The 21762-nt window shown below is 44.9% G+C and overlaps 1 protein-coding gene and 1 long non-coding RNA gene across 2 annotated transcripts; one reads left to right on the top strand and one right to left on the bottom strand.

Moving 5' to 3' along the window:
- Positions 1–1178: 1178 nt before the first annotated feature.
- TCN1 (transcobalamin 1) lies at positions 1179–16590 on the bottom strand. Its single transcript, XM_027562208.1, has 9 exons — positions 16443–16590; positions 13820–13999; positions 12701–12841; positions 10641–10796; positions 9249–9427; positions 6090–6273; positions 3300–3483; positions 1575–1693; positions 1179–1270 (listed from the first exon to the last, which is right to left on the bottom strand). The coding sequence occupies exons 1-9, from the start codon at positions 16519–16521 to the stop codon at positions 1209–1211; spliced, it is 1284 nt and encodes a 427-aa protein (XP_027418009.1). The 5' UTR covers positions 16522–16590; the 3' UTR covers positions 1179–1208.
- LOC113905222 lies at positions 12868–16436 on the top strand. The gene is made up of 3 exons (XR_003514615.1): positions 12868–13099; positions 13695–13777; positions 14447–16436. It is a non-coding gene; the product is annotated as an uncharacterized LOC113905222 (long non-coding RNA).
- Positions 16591–21762: the final 5172 nt, after the last annotated feature.

Below are 21762 nucleotides of genomic sequence, written 5' to 3'. Positions count from 1 at the left end.
CGATCAGTGCCCACAAGCAGTGAGCAGGAGGAGCGTTCAGCCCCTGACCATGAAGCAGGGTTGCCGGTCGAGGGGAGGAAAGAAGAGAATCTTGAAAACACAAGGAGAAATGAGGGAGATGTTGCCACACCGAGTTCACATTTCGACCTGCAGGCCTCTTCCTTTTGCAGGCTATTATCAAATTTTTTAAAAGATTTTGTTTTGATGTGGGCCATTTGTAAGGTCTTTATTAAATCTGTTATAATGCCGCTTCTGTTTTCGCTGTCTGGCCGTGAGACGCGGGCGGCCTTAGGTCCCACCCAGAGATCGAGTCTGCGCCGCGGCGCTGGGGGTGGCGTCTCAGCCTCGGCCCGCCAGGGCGTCCCGTGCAGGCGACTTTGTGGGTTGCTTTGTGCTTCATCTGAAGAACCTTTGGCGTCTCGAAGGCGTCTGGTTCGTGCCCGGATGTGCCCGTAGCTCAGGTACTCAGTATACGGTGTAACCCAGTTCACGCTCAGACATGATTCAACTGTTTTTTTTTAGGTGAGCTCTGCTGAACTGAACATTGGAGTCATTTCTTTTTTTGCATGTGGATTTGGTGATGTGCCTATGAGAGTGATTTTCATGGTGAAATAAGAGAGGTGGGACCTCCGGGAGGCAGCTGGCGATGGGGATGAAACGCTTCCTCAGACCTTGTGCGCTGACTTTTATGGATAGGCCTCCCATTTTACTTCGTCTAGGGCAGTATTTTTCTCTACCCACCCGCTGCCTATATGAGGCCAATGTGCCTCCTCAGTTCCTCCCTTGCCCCCGGGTCTCAGAGAGCTCAGTCTCCCCAGAGACGCCTGCTGGACCTCACTGGTCGCTGCTGCAGCATTTGACTTAGAACCTTCTCTCCATCTGCCCCAGTTGCCCAACGTCACCCAGAGAGCGAGCAGGGGAACCGTGAGCAGAACTCAACTTCTCAGACAGGTGGGCCTAATCTTTTTCACTTCGCTTCTTCCCGAGGCAGTCTTCCCTCTAACAGTGATTCCCTTTGGTGTTAAATGATTAGAACGTTCTCTTTTTGTACAGCTGTTGGTCTTTTATTGGACACTCAAAGAGAGAAGTAGAGGTTACTGATGTGCTGTGAGGATTGAGATATAAATGAAAAGGAACATGTAAGATCAATTTCCACATAGAACTGTACCACAAAAGGCTCAGACCCAGCTGAGGAAGGTTTGAATTTATTAGTATTTGCTCCAACGAACCTCCAAATTGTCTCCATTTTGGACAACATGACTCCCAGCTCCTGAAAAGGAAGAAGGAGATGTGGGTCCAATGATTTGATCATCCAATCATCAAATAATGGATCTGGCTCTCCCAGACCCTTGGAGAAGGAAACGGCGACCCCCTCCACCACGTGTTCTTGCCTGGGAGGTCCCACGGACAGAGGAGCCTGGCGGACTGCAGTCCATGGGGCCACAGAGAGTCAGACATGACTGCGAGACTGAGTATACTCTCATACCCTTGGCGCGTCCCCCTGAAGCGCACACTCACACGTGATCGCTCCGGGCACCTCACTCTGCAAGGCCGTTCCTCGTCCTCCTCCTTACCTTGGCTCAGTGGCTGGCCATTGCTCAGAAGCTTCCAGTAGGTTCTGTCATTATTGCTGGCCTTTATGCCCTGAACAGAGGTGATGTAGGGGCCCCACGAGGTCTCCTCCACTGTGAAGCTGTGGGGAACAGCAAGTTGGTACATGGATTCAGGATGTTCAAAGGCAACTCTCCCGCGGGCACTTCTTTTATGCACCTAAGAATCACTGGAAGACATTACACAGACCACCTGGCCTTCTTCCCAGATTCCTTGATTCTGGAGATCTGGGCCAGAACCAGGAATCTGCATGTTTTATCAGCATTCTAGGTCATTCTGAGGCAGGCAGTCTACAATCCATGCAAATTATAGAAACACTGCCCATGGTTTCTGCCCCTCTCTCCTGCCATAGTAGACACTTCGCCATCAACGGTTCCCAATCTTCTACCCAAGACAGTAACAGTTTGAAGATGCTAACAGTACTAGAAAGTGTTAACCGGTTGTCCTAGAGGTTCTCAGAAAAAAGGAAAGGATAATTTAATGGTTCATGTTTACTGATTAAGAAGTGACATAATTGATATTTGTTTCATATTCATTAGTCAGATTTTTCTACCTTCCTGGAAACACTTGAAAACAGGCTTTATAATGATATATACACACAGATACATATTTTCTTGTATATGATTTTCTCTGTTGCATCTTAGAGCATGTTATTAGACACAAGAAATGCCAGTTAGGCTTAAGGATCCATTTAAGCCATATTTTTCAGAGGTGAAGTCAATATCTTCATTTTAATATTTAACCTCTCTAGGCCAGGGAGCCTTGACTGAGTCCCTGAATCTCCTCTAAGGTGGAAGCGGCCTGGAGAAGCTCCCCAGTCTCTGTGAAACCTCAGATTTAAATGACAAGTCTTGCACTCACAGATTTAGAGAATGAACTCATGGTTACCAGGGGGAAATGGTGGCTGGTGGAGGTGGGCGGCATAGACTGAGAGTTTGCAATTGACAAGTACACGCTGCTGTATGTAAAACAGAGAACCAACAGGGACCTGCTGTACAGCAGAGGGAACTCTGCTCAACAGTCTGTAAGAGCCTAAATGGGAGAAGAATTTGAAAAAAAGTAGATACTTTTATGGGTATCTGAATCACTTTGCTGTATACCTGTAACTAACACATCACTGTTAATCAACTATATGCCAATATAAAATAAAAAAAAAAAAACAAATGACACATTTTATGCATTTGTTCATTTTCTGGGATGAGAATTCCACTCATGTGACTTTCAAAGGGGTCAGTGATTAAAAACCAATTAAAACCCACTATTCTGGACACAAAATGTCTGACTTAGATTCTGTTAATTGAAGGAGTTCTGCTGACAGAAGAGAGATCCCTGGTACTTACTGTCTATCTATTAATACCTGCTATGTGCTGGAAGAGGGAGCATTTCACCTCCCTTTTTAAACTCCATGCTGTGCCATGAGGACGTGCAGCACATCTACTAACTGAGAAGTGTTTTAAATGTACATTGCACTCTGGTGCGGATGTATTCCTGCTGAGTCATAATCACATTAAATTCCTTAACCTTAGGTTAGCCATTGGGCTTCCCTCATAGCTCAGGTGGTAAAGAACCTGCCTGCAATGCAGGAGACCTGGGTTCGATTCCTGGGTTGGGAAGATGCCCTGGAGAAGGGAAAGGCTCCCCACTCCAGTGTTCTGGCCTGGAGAATTCCATGGCCTATATAGACATACCGAAATAGGGTCTCATTTTTCTCCTGAGCAGCCTTCATCACGTCGAGGAAGACAGAACCCTTTCTCACAGTGACTTCAGTGTGACTTGTCTTGTTGATTCGCACAGAGTATTTGACTAAGATATTCAAGGGTGCGGTTGTAGGTGTCACAGTACCAGGCTTTTCAGTGGAGGTGTTGAATTTGACTGGCAGAGATAGAAAAGTAGAGGAGAAATATTATTCAGAAGAATAAAAACTATGTCAGAGTCTGCACACCTCTCCAAGGCTATGCAACAACTCTTTCCCCGTCAATGCGGAAGAGGGTTTATACCAGAAGCCCGGATCAGCAATCGGGGGGTGGGGGTGAGTGGGTATCTCGCAGACGACTAAAGCACAAATTAAAACCGGATACTCACCGGCTTGTGAAGGCTTGTGTTTGCCTCAACTTTCAGCTGTTGCAGCAAATCAGTTGCCCCATTTCCCATTTCTCACAGAGCCTCCTGATTGTTCTTTTTTTTTTTTTGCATTGGTGCAGCATACAATAATGCTTCCCCCTTTCTTTTCTTTTTTTTTGTGTGCTTTTTGATTTTTTTCCTTTTTGTGATTTTAAAAACTAAGTCATTTATTAATGTGTTTGTTTTTGGCTGTGCTGGGTCTTTGCTACTGCGGGCCTTCCTCTAGATGCGGTGAGTGGGGTGGCTGCCTCTAGTCACAGGTGAGAACGCTCCCTGCTCCTTGCTGTGGCTTCTGTGGTTGAGGACACAGGCTCCAGGGCGCGCGGGCTCCGGGAGTTGCGGCTTCCAGGCTCTAGAGCGCAGGCTCAGGAGTCGCGGTACGTGGGTGCCCCTCAGCACGTGGGGTCGTCCCAGGTCAGGGATTGAACCCGTGTCTCCTGCACTGGCAGGTGGATCCCATATGACTGAGCCACCAGGGAAGCCCCTTGGCCTTTTAACTTTTTATTGAAGTATTGACACACAACCTTATGTTAGTTTCACATGTAAAACACGATTCAACATTTATCTACACGAGGAAATGATCAGCACTGTGACTCCAGTAACCATCTGTCACCATACAAAGTTACGACAACATTGTTGACTATGTTCTGGATGCTGTACACTATATTGCCATGAAGTATTTATTTTATGACAGGAAGTCTGTCTCTCTTAGCATCCTTCCCCTATTTTTCCCAACCCCTGCCTTTTTATTTATTAACATTTATAGAGAACATTACATGCCAGGCACTGTGTGCTAACTATTTTGCATGAATTATCTTCTTCAGTCCTTATTAGTGCCTGCTACATACTATTATCATTGGCATTTCTTATAGTAGAAAACTTTTAAACTTAGGGTTTTGTCCAAGTTCCCTAAACGTATATGTGGCTGAACCAGAAATGACCAAGACAGAAGGAAAAGTCTCCTCTCTTTATACCTGTTGCAAAATTAGTGGTTTGATTAATGGTTCAAGCTGTAATTTTCTTATAACACTGCCACATTCTTTCCCCATTAACGTCATGTCTCTGGGTGCTCATGCATCGAGCCTAATGAAAAGCCAGAGACGTTATACTTTTTGGGTTGGGAATGATGCTCAGAAAATCTCTCTGCATCCAGCAATTAGAAAGCACCACTTGAGAGACGGACACCCTTTAGTCACTTTCCAGCTGGCTTCGTGGCAAAGAATCCACCTGCCAATGCAGGAGACGCAGGAGACGCTGGTTTAATCCCTGGGCAGGGAAGATCCCCTGGAGCAGGAAATGGCAACTCACTCCAGCATTCTTGCCTGGGAAATGACATGAACAGAGGAGCCTGCTGGGACAGTCCAGGGGGTCCCAAAGAGTGGGACACGACTCAGCAAGCACGCTTATCCGTTAATCAACACTGCCTTGTTGTCAGTGTTTGAACCAAGAACAGCGTCTGCTACCCTAATAAGGACAAATCCTCTGGCAGTTACGGTCCCTGATGGCGTGGAGGACTGAGTTCTGTCTGGGACCTGTTATACTGTTCCCAGACAGGTCTAACTGGTTCCTGAGGCCATCTCAGTCTTACACACTTTGAGTGTTACGCTGAATGAGGCCATCTCAGTCTTACACGCTTTGAGTGTTACGCTGAATGAGGCCATCTCAGTCTTACACGCTTCGAGTGTTACGCTGAATGAGGCCATCTCAGTCTTACACGCTTCGAGTGTTACGCTGAATGAGGCCATCTCAGTCTTACACGCTTTGAGTGTTACGCTGAGTGAGGCCATCTCAGTCTTACACGCTTCGAGTGTTACGCTGAATGAGGCCATCTCAGTCTTACACACTCTGAGTGTTACGCTGAATGAGGCCATCTCAGTCTTACACGCTTCGAGTGTTACGCTGAATGAGGCCATCTCAGTCTTACACACTTTGAGTGTTACGCTGAATGAGGCCATCTCAGTCTTACACGCTTCGAGTGTTACGCTGAATGAGGCCATCTCAGTCTTACACACTCTGAGTGTTACGCTGAATGAGGCCATCTCAGTCTTACACACTCTGAGTGTTACGCTGAATGAGGCCATCTCAGTCTTACACGCTTCGAGTGTTACGCTGAATGAGGCCATCTCAGTCTTACACGCTTTGAGTGTTACGCTGAATGAGGCCATCTCAGTCTTACACACTCTGAGTGTTACGCTGAATGAGGCCATCTCAGTCGTACACACTCTGAGTGTTACGCTGAATGAGGCCATCTCAGTCTTACACACTCTGAGTGTTACGCTGAATGAGGCCATCTCAGTCTTACACGCTTTGAGTGTTACGCTGAATGAGGCAAAACAGTTTGCTCATTAGTGCTATACCTGGATTGAGGCCACAAGAAGGGTTGGTGACATCCAGATAGGTCTTTCCCATCAAGGCAGGTAAGATCTGGGCTGCAGTAATCGGCAAGTAAAATGCTCCCCGAGAAATGTTGTCAAATACTGCACGTAGAGTTTCTCTGCAATTTGCTTCATTTTTGTAATAGTCCGATGAGACAAAGAGAGCCTAGTGTGTGTGTGTGTGTGTGTGTGTATGAGAGAGAGAGAGAGAGAAGGGGAGAAAATGAGAATGAATGGGAGAGACTTCACATCATGGGAAAGCTTGAATCTAATTTAGTAAACATGGGAACCACCTTAGACCACTAAGGTACCTTTTAAGAAGCTTATAAGCTAGTTTGGGTGGGGAGGTGGGGATTGTTTAATCACTCAAGCTTTCACAGCGCCAATGAGAACAGTCTTTCTCTACCGTATTTACTCTTTATCTTATTGCTGACACTGAAACCATATGAGATAGTCTTAACTATGACATAGTGTTAACCAAATAGTGTTAACAGATTCTTGTAAAGGAGTCCCTAAGATGAAGGCCCTAAGACCAGTGTCTCCAACCCCCAGTCCCACCCTGAGGACTGCACAGCAGGGGGTGAGCAGCAGGCAAATCAGGGAAGCTTCCCTTACCCCTCCCCATCACCCACCTTACCTCCTGAACCTCCACTTGGGTTACTGTCTGAACTGTCCCCCCACCCTCTTCCATGGAAAAATGGAATTGTCTTTCATGAAACTGGCTCCTGGTGCCAAAAAGGTTGGGGACCTCTGCCCTAAGAGAAGGGCTTCCCTGATAGCTCAGCTGGTAAAAAATCTGCCTGCAATGCAGGAGACCCTGGTTCAATTCCTGGGTTGGGAAGATCCCCTGGCGAAGGGATAGGCGACCCACTCCAGTATTCTTGGGCTTCCCTGGTGGCTCAGCTGGTAAAGAATCTGCCCGCAATGCGGGAGACCTGGGTTTGATCCCTGGGTCGGGAAGATCCCCTGGAGGAGGGCATGGCAACCCACTCCAGTGTTCTGGCTTGGAGAATTCCATGGACAGAGGAGCCTGGCAGGCTACCGTCCACGGGGTTGCAGAGTCAGACACGACTGAGCGACTAAGCACAGCACAAGCCTACGAGAAGCGTCTAGCAGCACGGTCTTTCTGAAGGGGAAGAGCTCTTAAACATTAGTGAGACAGACGAAGCTTCGGCAGAGAAGGCGATAGGTAAACAGGGCTCGGAGCTACGATGGCGTCTCAGCAGGAACATGCGGAGGTGAGCATGTGACTGAAGGGGACAACGTAGGAACGGCCAGGGCCAGGCCTCTTTGCGGTGAGAGTGTCTGAGTTTCAGTAAGACCCACAGAGGATGCCTCTTGGCTTCGGAGGACCGGTGTAGAGAGGACATGCAGAGCATGGCGGGAGCCAGCCTGGAGAAGAGGGCTGGAGCCGGGTCGGCAGCCCCTGAAGGTCCTGGGTGGTTTCTGGACAGTGGGAAGTCTCAGAGGTTCTTGAACAGAAACGCTCCAGGCAGCAGGTGTGAACTGGACTCAAGGGGTAGCATTACAGGGCAGGAACATTTAAGAGGGTATTAACTAATTTTCTGGGAAATCCCATGGACGGAGGAGCCTGGGGGCTACAGTCCCTGGGGTCGAAAACCAGTCGGACAGGATTCAATGACTAGACAACAACAACAGGAGTAAGACCAGGACTCAGATGGACTGAACTTGAAGATCTTGTTCTGTAGTTTCTCGAGGAAGGACAGTTCCGCTTTCCATCTTTTCTTGAAGACTCTTAAAGGTAACCAAGTGGTCAATCAGGTTTATTTATTTATTTTTTGGTGAGTTATTAAAAACAACACAAAAAGAAAACTCACTAGGGACTTCTCTGGTGGTCCAGGGGTTAAAACTCCGTGGGGTGGCGTGGTTGAACGTCCATGCTCTCAGTGCATGGGGCACAGGTTTGATCCCTGGTCTGGGAATTAAGATCCCACATACTTTAGGACATGGCCAAAAAATAAATAAAAATTAAAAAGGTCATCCTAAGAAAACTCATCACGTTATATCTTTTTATAAACAATGTGGTGGGGAAGCAGCTCTTGATCCTGCCATGAATGAATACCACCTGTAGGCTGACCAAGCCCATGCTCCACACCTGAACTGTATACTAACCAGTTGGTGTGGGACGTAAACATTCGCATTTTCTAAAAGCTCCTCCCCTCTAGGTAAATCAGATGTGCACCCAGAACAGGAAACCACTGCTTTATATTAACGTCTAGCATAGCAAGTGCAAAGAGGAACAACAGTACGGACAGTCTTTAAGACTGGACCCTTATTTACATCGCCATCATCTTGTCGTTTTCCGCAGGAGCCCTGTGCCGGCTGGGCTGAACACTCTGATCTTCCTGAATTACGGGATGCACCTCTGCGCTTCTGTCCTTGCTTCTTCTCTCCCTATGAAAATCCTCTCATCCCGGGTCAGCCTGGCAGACCCCAATTCATACCAAAGACTTGGTGAAATCCCTTCTTCCCCCATGTGCTTTTCCTCATCTCTTCTTGTATCTACCCCTTAGAGTTGAGCTGAACAGTGACTAAACTCAGGAATAAATTCTTGGTCTTCAAAGAGCATATACAGGACAGTGCCAGCACTGAGTGTGAGTTCTGACACCAACTATTCTGGTCCCATCGCCTCTCCATCACTCTTTGGCTTTGTTCTATTAGGCGATTGACTGGAACTCTGTGATTCATGCTCTTATTCCAGGAAATGGAGGTAATAATTCTTTCTCCACTGGGTGGTTGTGCTTTAGTGCCTTAATGTCAATAACTATCAGCTGCTTTACTGCTGCTGCTACTTCTTATTTCCATAGCAACGACCTACTTTGGGAGGTTAGATGAAACACTGAACAGTGGTATGTGGTAAAGCGGGAAATGACATGTTGAAGAACAACAAAATAGATTGCAGTAGGCAGCAGCATTTCTTAATGCAGGCAGGAAAAGCTGCACAGAAACACTGGATGCGGAGGTAAAGCAGAGGGGGTACGTTTCAGGCAGGGAGGGAATCACGTGATTAAAACAAAGTCAGGTGGATCGTAAGTCCTCAGGAGACCAAGAGGGAAGGCGGAAGATGCTGCTTTCTGCCGTGACCCCGTTCTCTGTCTCCTGGTTTGCCTTCTGACTTACCTGCATAGCTTCTCCCGTGCTAAATATGTTTCCAAAGAGACCCTGTTTTCTCTCAGCCTGGATCTTGTTTGCCAGTGACGCCACGTAATTACTGATTTTACCCTCTGCGTTCATGTCCATATTCTTTTGTGTATTCTTCTGCACACATGTTAAAGCAAGAACAGCCATCGCTCCAGTATCTGTCAGGAAGCAAAACACTGGTGACCGAGTGACTAAGCCTCCTGGGTTCCCCCTGGACTGAGTGGTTTCCTGGTATGTGGGACTTTCAAAATTAACAATAGGAGGACTCCAGGCAGAACGGGGTGCTTGGTCATGCTAGTTAATGATGCAAGAGAAGAATTTCCAGATACAGTAGCCATCCTCTCGCCCTGACCTCTCAAGTATGTTGAGATTCCTTCCTATGTGATAACCACGAGCTTTGCAAGAACTCACATCTTAGTCATAGAAACACATATCGATTTGTCGGTGCAAACACACAAACAGTCTGCTTTTACGTCGTGGGTGTTCTCATCTTTTTTGTCTTTCAGCCACGTTGGCAAAGAAATTGAGAAAACCGAGGATGATACACCAAACAAAAATGTCTCTAAATTTCCAAGTTCTTCATTAGACTGATTAGAAAATAGCACTTAGGAGAACTGTTTATTCAATAAACACCCTTAATGGGGGGGCGGATATGGCGAGAGATTAGAAGACTGAGGATAAGACCTGTTTTTCTGGCTCATTTCTTGGTTCCTTCTGTTTTCTTTAGGTCTGGTGCCTTCCCTCTCATAGGAAGAGAAATACAAGAAATTCACATTCTCCTTTTTACTCTGAGACACTGGATGGTGACTTTCTTAGAGCTTCTTGGAGAAAAATGAGTTTGTGGATCTGTCTAAAAGGGCCTTCTTTTTGGATGTGTAAGCTAATCCAGTGGGAAATTTCTGGTCCTTTTCCATGATGGATACACACTTTATTGATCAAAATATTGCATCTTACCACATGTAAGCCCACACATCCAAATGATCCCAATGGGTTAGAGAAAGATGCAGGGTTGAGATAGGTGAATTCCACCGCATTCCTTTTCTGTAACATTTATGCTTCCTAAGATGTCTTATCTGATAATCCTCATGATCTATCCTCATTTTACAAGTGGGAAAATTAAACTTGAGAGCTAACATCCATTGGCTACTCAGAGAAAAGGGGGAGGAGGAACTGGGCCCTTTTACTGTACTGCACATCTACAAAGATGCTTAGAAACCATCCCATATCCATTCTTCTAAAAAATCCTCTTCTGAGAAGACTAGGGTAGTGAGGAAAGAAAAACTCACGTACTTATTGGTAGAAAAATATAAAAGACAAGGCCTCCTGGTGCCCATGTCCTTGAAGCCAAGGGAATTGGGTTTAATGACTTACCTACTGAGAACTGGTCCCCAAAATAATAGTTCTTATTTTCAGGAGTGAAGTAACAGGTAACACTGGTGACTGAATAGCTGCCGTTGAACAGACACAAGGCCAGCAGGGCCAGGCTGAGCTGGTAGTAGTTGGTCAGTGGGTTGCCGTCATGTGCCTCTGTCAGGGAGAGAAGCAACACCTTACTGACGCAGGTGGTCCTGGAACAGTACATTTTAAGCTTATTTCTACTTACTCTATCTCCATTTCTTTGCATTTAAAGAGAGGTGAGTAAGAGAGGGGAGAGGTTGCTCAGAGAAACCGCACACTTGAGGCCCTTAAAGGCTCTTAAGGCCCACCACGGGCCTCCCTGGTGGCTCAGACAGTACAGATCTGCCTGCAATGCAAGAGACCCGAGTTCGATCCCTGGGTCAGGAAGATCCCCTGGAGAAGGGAACAGCCACCCACTCAAGTATTCTGGCCTGGAGAATCCCATGGACAGAGGAGCCTGGCAGGCTACAGTCCACGGGGTCGCAGTGTCAGACACGACTGGACAACTAACACTTTCACTTTCAAGGGCCACCAAATTCAACTCAACTCCTTTTATTTTATGCCTGAGGCAATTCGGCATTAAAGACATAAAAATCCTGTTCTCCCAGCAATCCCACTCCTGGGCATGTATCCTGAGAAAACGCTGATTCAAAAAGATCTGTGCACCCCAGTGTTCGTTGCAGCATGATTTACAACAGCCAGGACATAGAAGCAAGCTGACAGAGGAGTGTATAATGAAGATGTGGCACATATATACGATAGAATATTACTAAGCCATCAGAAAGAGCGGAATAATGCCATCTGCAACAACATGGATGGGCGCAGAGATTCTCATACTGAGTTAAGTCAGACACAGAGAGACAAACAGCATATCATATCACTTGTGTGTGGAATCTGAGGAAAGGTACAAATGAACCTATCTACAGAGCAGAAGTAGAGTCATAGATGTAGAAAACAAACTTATGGCTATACCAAGGGATAAGTGCGTGGGGAGGGATAAATTGGAGACTGGGATTGACATATGGACAGTCACATCCAACTCCTTGCAACCCCGTGGACTGTAGCCTCTGTCTGTGGAATTCTCCAGGCAAGCGCACTGGAGCAGCCACAGCAAGGCTGCACCCGGGCCTGGCACATGGTGTGTGCCCAGTCGCTCAGTCATGTCTGACTCTTCCTGACCCCCTGGACTGTAGCCCTCCAGGCTCCTCTGTCCTTGGGATTTTCTAGGCAAGAATACTGGAGTGGGTTGCCATTTCCTTCTCCAAGATTAAGCTGGGTCTCCTGCATTACAGGCAGATTCTTTGCCATATGAGCTACCAGGGCAGCCCATATACACACTCCTGTGTATAAAATAGATAACTAATGAGGACCTGCTGTAGAGCACGGGAAAGCCTACTCAACACTCGGTAACGGCCTCTAGAGGAAAAGAATCTAAAAAAAGAGTGGCAGATGGCTACTAATGTATAATCGATCCACTTTGCTGTACACCAGAACTAATACAATATTATGAGTCAACCACACTCCAGTAAAAATGAAACAAATACTATCCTGATGTTCAGATGGCTACAGAGCTAGAACTAGAACCCAGAAATGTATCTCACTAGGAGCCCTGACGATCAACCTAGGTTTCAGCGCTTTTGCCCTCTTCGTTCTTGTGCTACAATCATTAGGTATACGCTTTGGTGCTTATGACACAGTGTCTCATCTTGATCAGCTGTTTCTGGTGTGATTTGTCCAAAAGCCAAGCATCTGAAGGACTAGAGACCTGTGGCCTGTGTGTTTGCGTGTGGGCGTGCGTATTTATCACCCAGTGCAAGGCAAGCTGGACGTAGGGTCAATGCTTAATTGAACATATTGGAAAAGAAAACTCTAGACACATCTGAAAGAAAGAAGAAGGGAAAGTGGTCTTCAAAGGTACAGTGAGATGAGTGGAGTGAAAAAGAGAAGGAACGAGTAGGTAGAAACTCGATACGGTTCTGAATCAGTGGAAGAGAGACAAAGACATCCGGGGCCTCTGAGCACGTGATTCTCACCCATGTTCTGAATTTCTGCTTGGAATTTGGCTTCAAGTTTGCTAACCAGACGAGCACCACGTATAAACTCTTCATCCTGATTTTCACATGCTCCCAAACCCAGAATACCCAAGGCAAGCTCTCCCGAGGTTAACTCCATCTCTGAAAAGAAAAGTATTCAAGTTAAACAAGGTACATGCGTAGGATTTTTTTGCCTCCTGTCTCCCTTGCGATTTATATTGCTGTCACTTTGTTGTCCTGTTCTACTCTTTATTAATGTTTTATTGTCCTCTCCTTCATCCCCGGAAACAGAGCCTTTTCTAGCAGTGCTGTATAAGTGCAACCTAGACCTTGGTCTTTCCCATGAAGCTGCAGGCTCTTTCTGGAATCAAGAAATCCTTAAACAAAGAATAGAGATAGGTAAATAATAAATCCCTGGGATCTTCCTCCTTGAGGGCGCCATCTCACCAGGATAGGAATAATCGACCTGTATTTAAAATATCCAAATTCTCAGGCTCCTCCTATCCTCACAATAATATTGTTGGGTAGGTAGGTGTGGCTGTATTTTCCGCTTATGCTCATTAGAAAGCTCAGTGTTGAAATGAAAGTTTCAATGTGGACTCTGGTCTCGATTCCAGTCCACATCTCCACAACTCTATGGTCACCTCTCTGCCATCAGCTTTCTTGGTTGTGGCCCACGCTCTTGTCTGGTCATGAACTCAACTCAATGATGTAAATCTTAAAGGATGAGAGTGTATGATTCCTTTTGCTCTTCCTATTTTCAGGGCCCAAAGAAGGAAAGCTTCACTCTACAGTAAGCGGCAGGGGGTTGAGGATTTGAGATACCTTTTTGTCACCTCTATTAAAAAAAAATTTTATGTGAACTTTATTTTTAAAAAAACACCACTACATACTTGAACTAGATTTAAAAAAAAAATTTTAGGTAACATTGGTTTATAACATTATATAAGTTTCATGTGTACAATATTTTATTTCTACTTCTGTTCATCTCAAGTTTTCTACAGCTGAGATGGATGTACCAGGGATGACTTGGACACACAATTTCTAGGACTCACTGGAGATCATCTTTATAGATGGGTAAGTCTTTCCCTAAATATTCCGGGGAACACAGGCACTCACCTCCGCTGTTTATGTCTTCTTTGATTTGTTGACTCAGCTGTTGTTCTAGGCTTTGATTCTTAATCCCAACAAGTCTCAAGGTCAACAGGACATTGAGACCTAGGGTCCCTTTGGTGTAGTTTGCATTTAGCATCGTGTTTATCAGAGGTTCTAGACGCCAGAAGTTCGTTTCATTTACCACTGTGGAAGGGAGAGAGGACATAAGAAACGCATAGAATATTAGGGCTAAGAACAGGAATGATATTAAAATATTTAGTAACAGATATGGCACAGACACAGGCCCACTTGGTAGCCACTGGCAATGTTTCTGGAATGATAAAAGGGAGGTCTGGAGCCCCACTCTGCCATTCATTATTCTTTTGCCAGACAGCATGGAAGTGTTAAATGTTTAAACAACTGGATCAGCCTTACCATTGCGTCCTGCCTGGTAGCTCTAGTGTGTGTGTGCGAGTGCGTGTGTGCGTGTGTGCATGTGTGTTAGCCACTAAGGCCCAGAGGGTGTCCTTAAGGGGCCTTGGTAATTGGAGCTTTAACTGAGACTGCAATGCACATCTTCCAAGTCCCCACCTATAACCTAGTCTGCTTTCTGGATTCAGTCATTTTCTCCTCCATCTTCTTCTTATTCAGCTGGGTTAATCCTGACAAGAAGGAGAGAGAAGAGGAAGAAGGCAAAAGTTCTACGTGTCATTAGTGATTGACCCAGAGCTGCATTGCCTGATTGCCCAACTGGCCGGGCATCAAGATCAAGGCATTATTCAGCAGGGAGGACCCTTTGAAAAACCTTCCAGTTTTAGCCTACAGTGTGTCCAAGTCCCAGGGGCAAGGATGGAGGGAGTCCTTCTACACTGTGGAATTAAAAAGAGAATCCAGAGCTCCCAAGAAACCTGGAGGAGAAGAAGATTTACCATCACTGAAAATATTTCTCAGCATACTTTGAGCATCACCTAAGAAAATCCTTCCCATCTCCAAATTGTCTCATGGGCTTGGGGAATAGTGGAAAGAATGTGAACCTTGGGCTCAGGAAGATCTTTCCTGGGGTCTTCATTCCTTAACTTACAACTGGGGGTAAGTTATGTAACTTTCCTGACTTCAAGAAGTCAAGAAATAGCCAAAGATAATGGACAAGAAACCACCAAATAAGCTCTAAGATACTGTTTGTATTATTACTTCTAGCTCAACTTGAATTTCTGTCACTATCCTTAGCGACTCCAGGAAATGTTGTTTTTCTTGCCCACCTGCCTTTAATAGAGTCAGGAAGATCTGAACGGCGTGATTGAGAAAGGTCATGGTTTGTGATGGGCATAATTGGACAATCGTGAGTCACCTCTGAGATTCGGCTCAGCAGATTTTTTGGCACTGAAATAGACTTCTTTACTTCCTGGTAAAGGGACAACTCAGGTCAACTTCCTTAACTACTAAAAACAAAGTTACTTATTTTGCACTGGGAATGAAACCTCAAAAGCTCGACGGAGAACCCCTGTTCTTATGCCACAACCGAGGAAATGACAGGCCAGGAGAAAGAATTAAGAATTGGCAGGTTCTAAGCTTTCATCTTTCCGCTGTGGGATGGACTTCTTCTTGTAGGCTAGAGAGACCAGGGAGATGTAGCCGCAGCTGGTACCACACGGTAGCATCACCTTAGGCCTGGCTCGAAGCTCAGTTCCATGGTAAAGAATTCCAAGAGAAAAATCATGAACCTGTGAGCCATATAATACTTTAAGAAATCACCCGTTTCAACAACCTTCTCTGGTTATTCTTCATTTATGGGTGAAGCTAAAATGACTCATGGGACTCCCCTGTTGGTCCAGTGGTTAAAGTTCTGTGCTTCCAAAGCAGGGGGTCCAGGTTCGATTCCTGGCCAGGGAACTAGACCCCACATGCCACAGCTAAGACCCAGCACAGCCAAATAAACAAATAAATAAACGTTAAAAAAGCACTGGTTCATTCAGTTACTAAGGGGTCACACTGGACCTGAGACCAGCTTTTCCTTTTCTCACTTAGCATTTTTTAATAGAATTGCACACTCTCTGGAGCCTCTACCCAAAGGAGAGATGATGGGTTTTTACCCATGTCCCATGGGGAAGAGTTGAAAAGAGGAAGATGTACAGCATAGAATATCTAAACTCAGTAAGGACAAGAGAGCAATCTTCATTATGTGAAAGGCGTTATTAACATTACTTTTCTCTGTGTAGTTACAAGGAGTTAACCCAAAACCTCGGGGTTGAAGTTCCTAAAAATAGATTGTATCTCAAAGTCACAAGGTATCTTTCCATGACCTGAAAACTTTTCTGAGATCATGAATTTTTTGTTCTTAAAAATGAACGAGAAAAGACAGTTCCTTGACAGGGCTGTTGTGGTAGAAAGGATCTCAGCCTAGGAAGAAGAGTAAACAAGTTAATACTGAATCTCTGAGCCCTCTTAGAACAACATGCATCGTAGAACTGTCCTCCGCATCTCCCGCCACCCTGTAGGTTACTCACAGAGTCCAACGACATCCAGCACTGGAACCGGGCCTTTTTCTCAGGTAACTACACGGTAGCCTCCGGGAGACTGCCATGCTGTGTTTAGCTCATAGCTCAAAATGCTCAAAGTTTAGACCAATTTTAGCTCAAAACATACTCACCACAGATCTGGCATAGTTGACTTGGAATAAGAGAAAAGAATAGCAGCCCCGTTAGGGGGAGCTGGCCTGCTGGTCTCATCTCTTCAGCCGTGCTCAGGAATGGTGAGGTTGGGCTGGCTCTTTATGGGTGATGGACAGAGGGTACTGGGAGCTCCTCCTTCCGTTTGCCTCAGTCTCTTTTACTCAAGCAAATATTGAGTAATGTCAGGAGGTGTGGTCAGGTGTATTTGCCCAAATAAAGTAATAAACAAGGAAGACTTGAAAGATATGGCTAGGGAGAATGAGGAAATAATATTTCTTTGTTTCCCATCTTAAACCATTAGGGTTCAAATTCCCTTCAGTCCAATGAGAATAAATTATGTGAATGACTCTTAATGTTCCCTCTTTCCCATTTCACTCTAGATGTATAAGCAAATTATGTTTCCTAAGAGATTAAATGTGATGGGGGCAGGACTTACAACATATACAAATGGAAGCAGAAGTTGTAATTCTGAAGTTGGAGCAGGCAGGATTGGGGAGCTTGGCACATGAGGAGGTCTTTGGCATAGTTTTTTTTTAAATTGTAGGCATAGTGGTTTTTGACCTAAGGTTTCTTTTTTTCCCAAGAGTTTTCCCTGAGAGTTTTCTGGCCCAGGAGGAAACACTGAGACATACATCAGATGTGGAATTTGAGTGTGCCAGGAAGGGCGCTACATGCTACGTGCAGGAAACGTCCAAAACTATTAACGAACACTCTGGCTTTAAAACGTTTGCTCAGGGTCAGCAAGGTGCTGGAATACAAGGTCTCTGATATATCCGCCCACAGAAATAGTAATCTTAGCAGTCATTCATGGACAAAAGTTCCCACCTGAAAACTTTAGGTTTCAGGTAGGATGTTGTAAAACCCCAGTGGAGTCCCTGAGGAGGGCTGTGTTTAGAAAGCAAACCAAAGGAAACGGACTTGAGTTTCCAAAGAAGCCGGCGAACATGACAGCACCAAATGAAACCAGTAAACAGGCCTGACAGATGCACACGAAACACAGGGAGGAAGAAGCTCCTTGACGTTTGTCTTGGCAATGACCTTTTTGGATATGACACCAAGAGTATAAATAGTAAAAAGAAAAATAAACAAGCAGGACTATATCAAACTGAAAAGCTTCTGCATAGCAGAGGAAATCATCAGCAAAATAAGGAGGCAGCCTAGAGAATGGGAGAAAAATATTCATTAGATACTTTCTATCTGATAAGGTTGTTGCTGCCCTTCAGTCGCTATGCTGTGTCGGACTCTTTGCGACCCCATGGAGTATAGCGCGCCAGGCTCCTCTGTCCTCCACAATCTCCAGGAGTTTGCTCAAATTCATGTGCACTGAGTCAGTGATGCTATCTAATCATCTCATCCTCTGCTGCCACCTTCTCCTTTTGCCTTCAATCTTTCTCAGCATCAGCCTTTTCCAATAAGTCAGCTCTTTGCATCAGGTGGCCAAAGTATTATAGCTTCAACTTCAGCAATAGTCCTTTCAATGAATATTCAGTGTTGATTTCCTTTAGGATTGACTAGTTGGAGCTCCTTTGCAGTCCAAGGGACTCTCAAGAGTCTTCTCCAACACCACAGTTCACAAGCATCAGTTTTTTGGCACTCAGCCTTCTTTATGGTCCAATTCTCACATCTGTATGTGACTACTGGAAAAACCATAGCTTTGACTAGACAGATCTTTGTCAGCAATGTAATGTCTCTGCTTTTTAAACTTAAACGCTGTCTGGGTTTGTCATAGCTTTTTGTTATGAAAAACAGTATGGCATTTTCTTAAGAAATCAAAGATAGAACTATTGTCTGATTCAGCAATCTCAGTTTTGGGTATACATCCAAAGGAAATGAAATCAGGCTCTCAGGCTCTGTTGCTTGTTGCTCAAGAAACCTTACTGAGAGACAAGTGTTGGGTAAAGGAAAAGTAGCTTTATCTTAAGGAAGTTTGCAACCTGGGGAGATGGTGGACTTCTGTCCGAAAGAACCAACTCCCAACCCCCCAGGTGCTGTCCGGGATTTACAGAAGAAGGGAAGCAGGAAACGGCTGCAGGCCGTGTGCTGGGGCTGCGCTGCTCTTCTCATCACGAGAAGCCCTGCTGATGTTGGAACCGAGTATGGGCTTCACACTGTCCAGATCCGCACATTTGTTCTATGGGCCAGTGGTCATGTTTCCCGAAAAACAGGAGCAAAGGCAGAAAGAGAGCAAAAAGGTCTAAGAGAAACAGGAACCAGTCCAGCAAACCCCTGAGCTTTAACTATTAGCAATTCTTTGGTTGTGAAACAAGCATGATTACAGCACCTCAAAGTGGTATCTGTATCCCCATGTTCTTTGCAGCATTGTGGACAATAGCCAGGATTGTGGCATCAACCTAAGTGTCTGTCAACTGATGAATGAATAAAGAAACACACACACACACACACACACACACACTGGGATATTTTTCAGCCATGAGGAAGAGGGAAATTCTGCCATTTGTAACAAAATGAATGGATCTTGAGGGCATTATGCTAAGTGAAATAAGTTAGAGAAAAACAAGCACTGTGTGATATCAGTTAAATGTGGCATCTAAAGAGTCAGACTCGTAGAAGTGGATGGTAGAATGGTAGTTACCAGGGGCTGTGGCTTGGGGGAAACAGGAAAATGTTGGACAAAGGGACAGGCGTCCAGCTATCAGATGAATCCACTCTGGGGATCTAATGTACGCACAGTGCCTATAGTTAGTGTTATATTGTAAGCTTGAAATGTTGCTGAGAGTAGATCTTACGTGTTCTCCCCCTCACATACGAAAAGATGGTAGCCATATGAGACGATGGATATGTTAATTACTTGATTATGGTGATCATTTAATAATACACATGTATATCAAGTCATCTTGTTGGCCACCTAAATATATATACACAACTTTTGTCAATAAAGTTGGGAGAAATAGAATCCATCAGCTTAGCTAAGGACTTAATTATGACACCTTTTCCTCCATTTTCTCCCTCTGCTAGTGCTCATGTGTTGCTCATCCCTGGGTGTGCCTCAGTTGTCCGTTCTCAATAGACAGATTCACTTACTGGGCCTACCCTACCACCTCTGTTTCATTTTGTCTGTATTACTTGCACAGTTCTCTGGCCTCTTCAAAATACGATTTTAAGAATGCATCCTGCTTTCCTAGTTACTATATCAGGAACGATGAATCCTCATTTACCTCACCTGACAATTGATGACTCTTTTTCTCCTTAAATACTCACTCTAATAGTCTGGAGCACCATCCTTTTATGGAGTTTCCCCTAACTTTCTGACTGGTCCTTTTTGGTTTTCTCACACTGGTGTACCCTAGGGTGCCTGATTTTCTAAAAGCTGTAATATTCTAGGGTTCAGTTCCTAGAATTCTTTTTCCTTTAGGATTCTCGTTAAATATCAAGGCTTTTTCTTTTTTTTTTGATGTGGACTATTTTTAAAGTCTTTATTGAACTTGTTACAATATTGCTTCTGTTTTATGTTTTGGTGTTTTGGTCACGAGGCATGTGGGAATCTCACTTCCCCGAATAGGAATCGAATCTGCACACCTTCTGCATTGGAAGGTGAAGTCTTAACCACTGGACCGCCAGGGAAGTCCCTAAATCTCAAGGCTTTAAGCAACACCTGGATATGAATGTTTGTAAAATTTATATCTTCATACCAGAGACCTGCTTAATTCTAGATTTGAATTTGAGCTTGGTCATGTGAATTACTTGGGTCCACAGGAAGTCAAAGCTACGGTTTTTCCAGTAGTCATGTACAGATGTGAGAGTTGGACCATAAAGAAGGCTGAAAGTCAAAGAATTGATACTTTTGAACTGTGGTGTTGGAGAAGACTCTTGAGAGTCTCTTGTACAACAAGGAGATCAAACCAGTCAATGCTAAATGAAATCAACCCTGAATATTCATTGGAAGGAATGATGCTGAAGCTGAAACTCCAATACTTTGGCCACCTGATGAGATGAGTGCACAGTTGCACTCATCTCACATGCTAGCAAAGTAATGCCCAAAATTCTCCAAGCCCAGCTTCAACAGTATGAGAACTGTGAACTTCCAGATGTTCAAGCTCGATTTAGAAAAGGCAGAGGAACCAGAGATCAAATTGGCAACATCCATTGGATTATCAAGAAAGCAAAAGAGCTCCAGAAAAACATATACTTCTGCTTTATTGACTATGCCAAAGCCTTTGACTGTGTGGGTCACAACAAACTGGAAAATTCTTAGAGAGATGGGAATACCAGACCACATGACCCACCTCCTGAGAAATCTGTATGCAGGTCAAGAAGCAACAGTTAGAACTGGACATGGAACAACACACTGGTTCAAAATTGGAAAAGGAGTTCGTCAAGGCTGTATATTGTCACCCTGCTTATTTAACTTATATGCAGAGCACATCATGAGAAATGCTGGGCTGGATGGAGCACAAGCTGGAATCAAGATTGCCAGGAGAAATATCAATAACCTCAGATATGCAGATGACACCACCCTTATGGCAGAAAGTGAAGAGGAACTAAAGAACCTCTTGATGAAAGTGAAAAAGGAGAGTGAAAAAGTTGGCTTAAAACTCAGCATTCAGAAAACTAAGATCGTGGCATCCAGTCCCATCACTTTATGGCAAATAGATGGGGAAACAGTGGAAATAGCGGCTGACTTTATTTTTGGGGGCTCCCAAATCAGTGCAGATAGTGACTGCAGCCATGACGTTAAAAGACACTTGCTCCTTGGAAGAAAAGCTATGACCAACCTAGACAGCATATTAAAAAGAAGAGATGTTACTTCGCTGACAAAGGTCCATCTAGTCAACGCTATGGTTTCTCCAGTAGTCATGTATGGATGTGAGATTTGGACTATGAAGAAAGCTGAGCGCAGAAGAATTGATGCTTTTGAACTGTGGTGTTGGAGAAGACTCTTAAGGGTCCCTTGGACTGCAAGGAGATCCAACCAGTCCATCCTAAAAGAAATCAGTCCTGAATATTCTTTGGAAGGACTGATGTTGAAGCTGAAACTCCAATACTTTGGCCACCTGATATGAAGAACTGACTCATTGGAAAAGACCCTGATGCCAGGAAAGATTGAGGGCAGGAGGAGATGGGGATGTGAGAGAGGATGAGCTGGCTTGAGGGCATCATCAACTCAATGGACATGAATTTGGGCAGACTCTGGGAGATAGTGGAGGACAGAGGAGCCTGGTGTGCTGTGGTCCATGGGGTTGCAAAGAGTCAGACATGACTGAGTGAACACCAACAAATTCTGAAGTCTTTATTGAACTTGTTACGAAAGTGCTTCTATTTCGTGTTCGGTATTTTGGC

Source organism: Bos indicus x Bos taurus, chromosome 15, assembly GCF_003369695.1.
Source record: "Bos indicus x Bos taurus breed Angus x Brahman F1 hybrid chromosome 15, Bos_hybrid_MaternalHap_v2.0, whole genome shotgun sequence".
Taxonomy (NCBI): Eukaryota; Metazoa; Chordata; class Mammalia; order Artiodactyla; family Bovidae; genus Bos; species Bos indicus x Bos taurus.
Note: the sequence above shows the minus strand (reverse complement) of the source record. Positions and strands in the feature narration are given on the sequence as shown.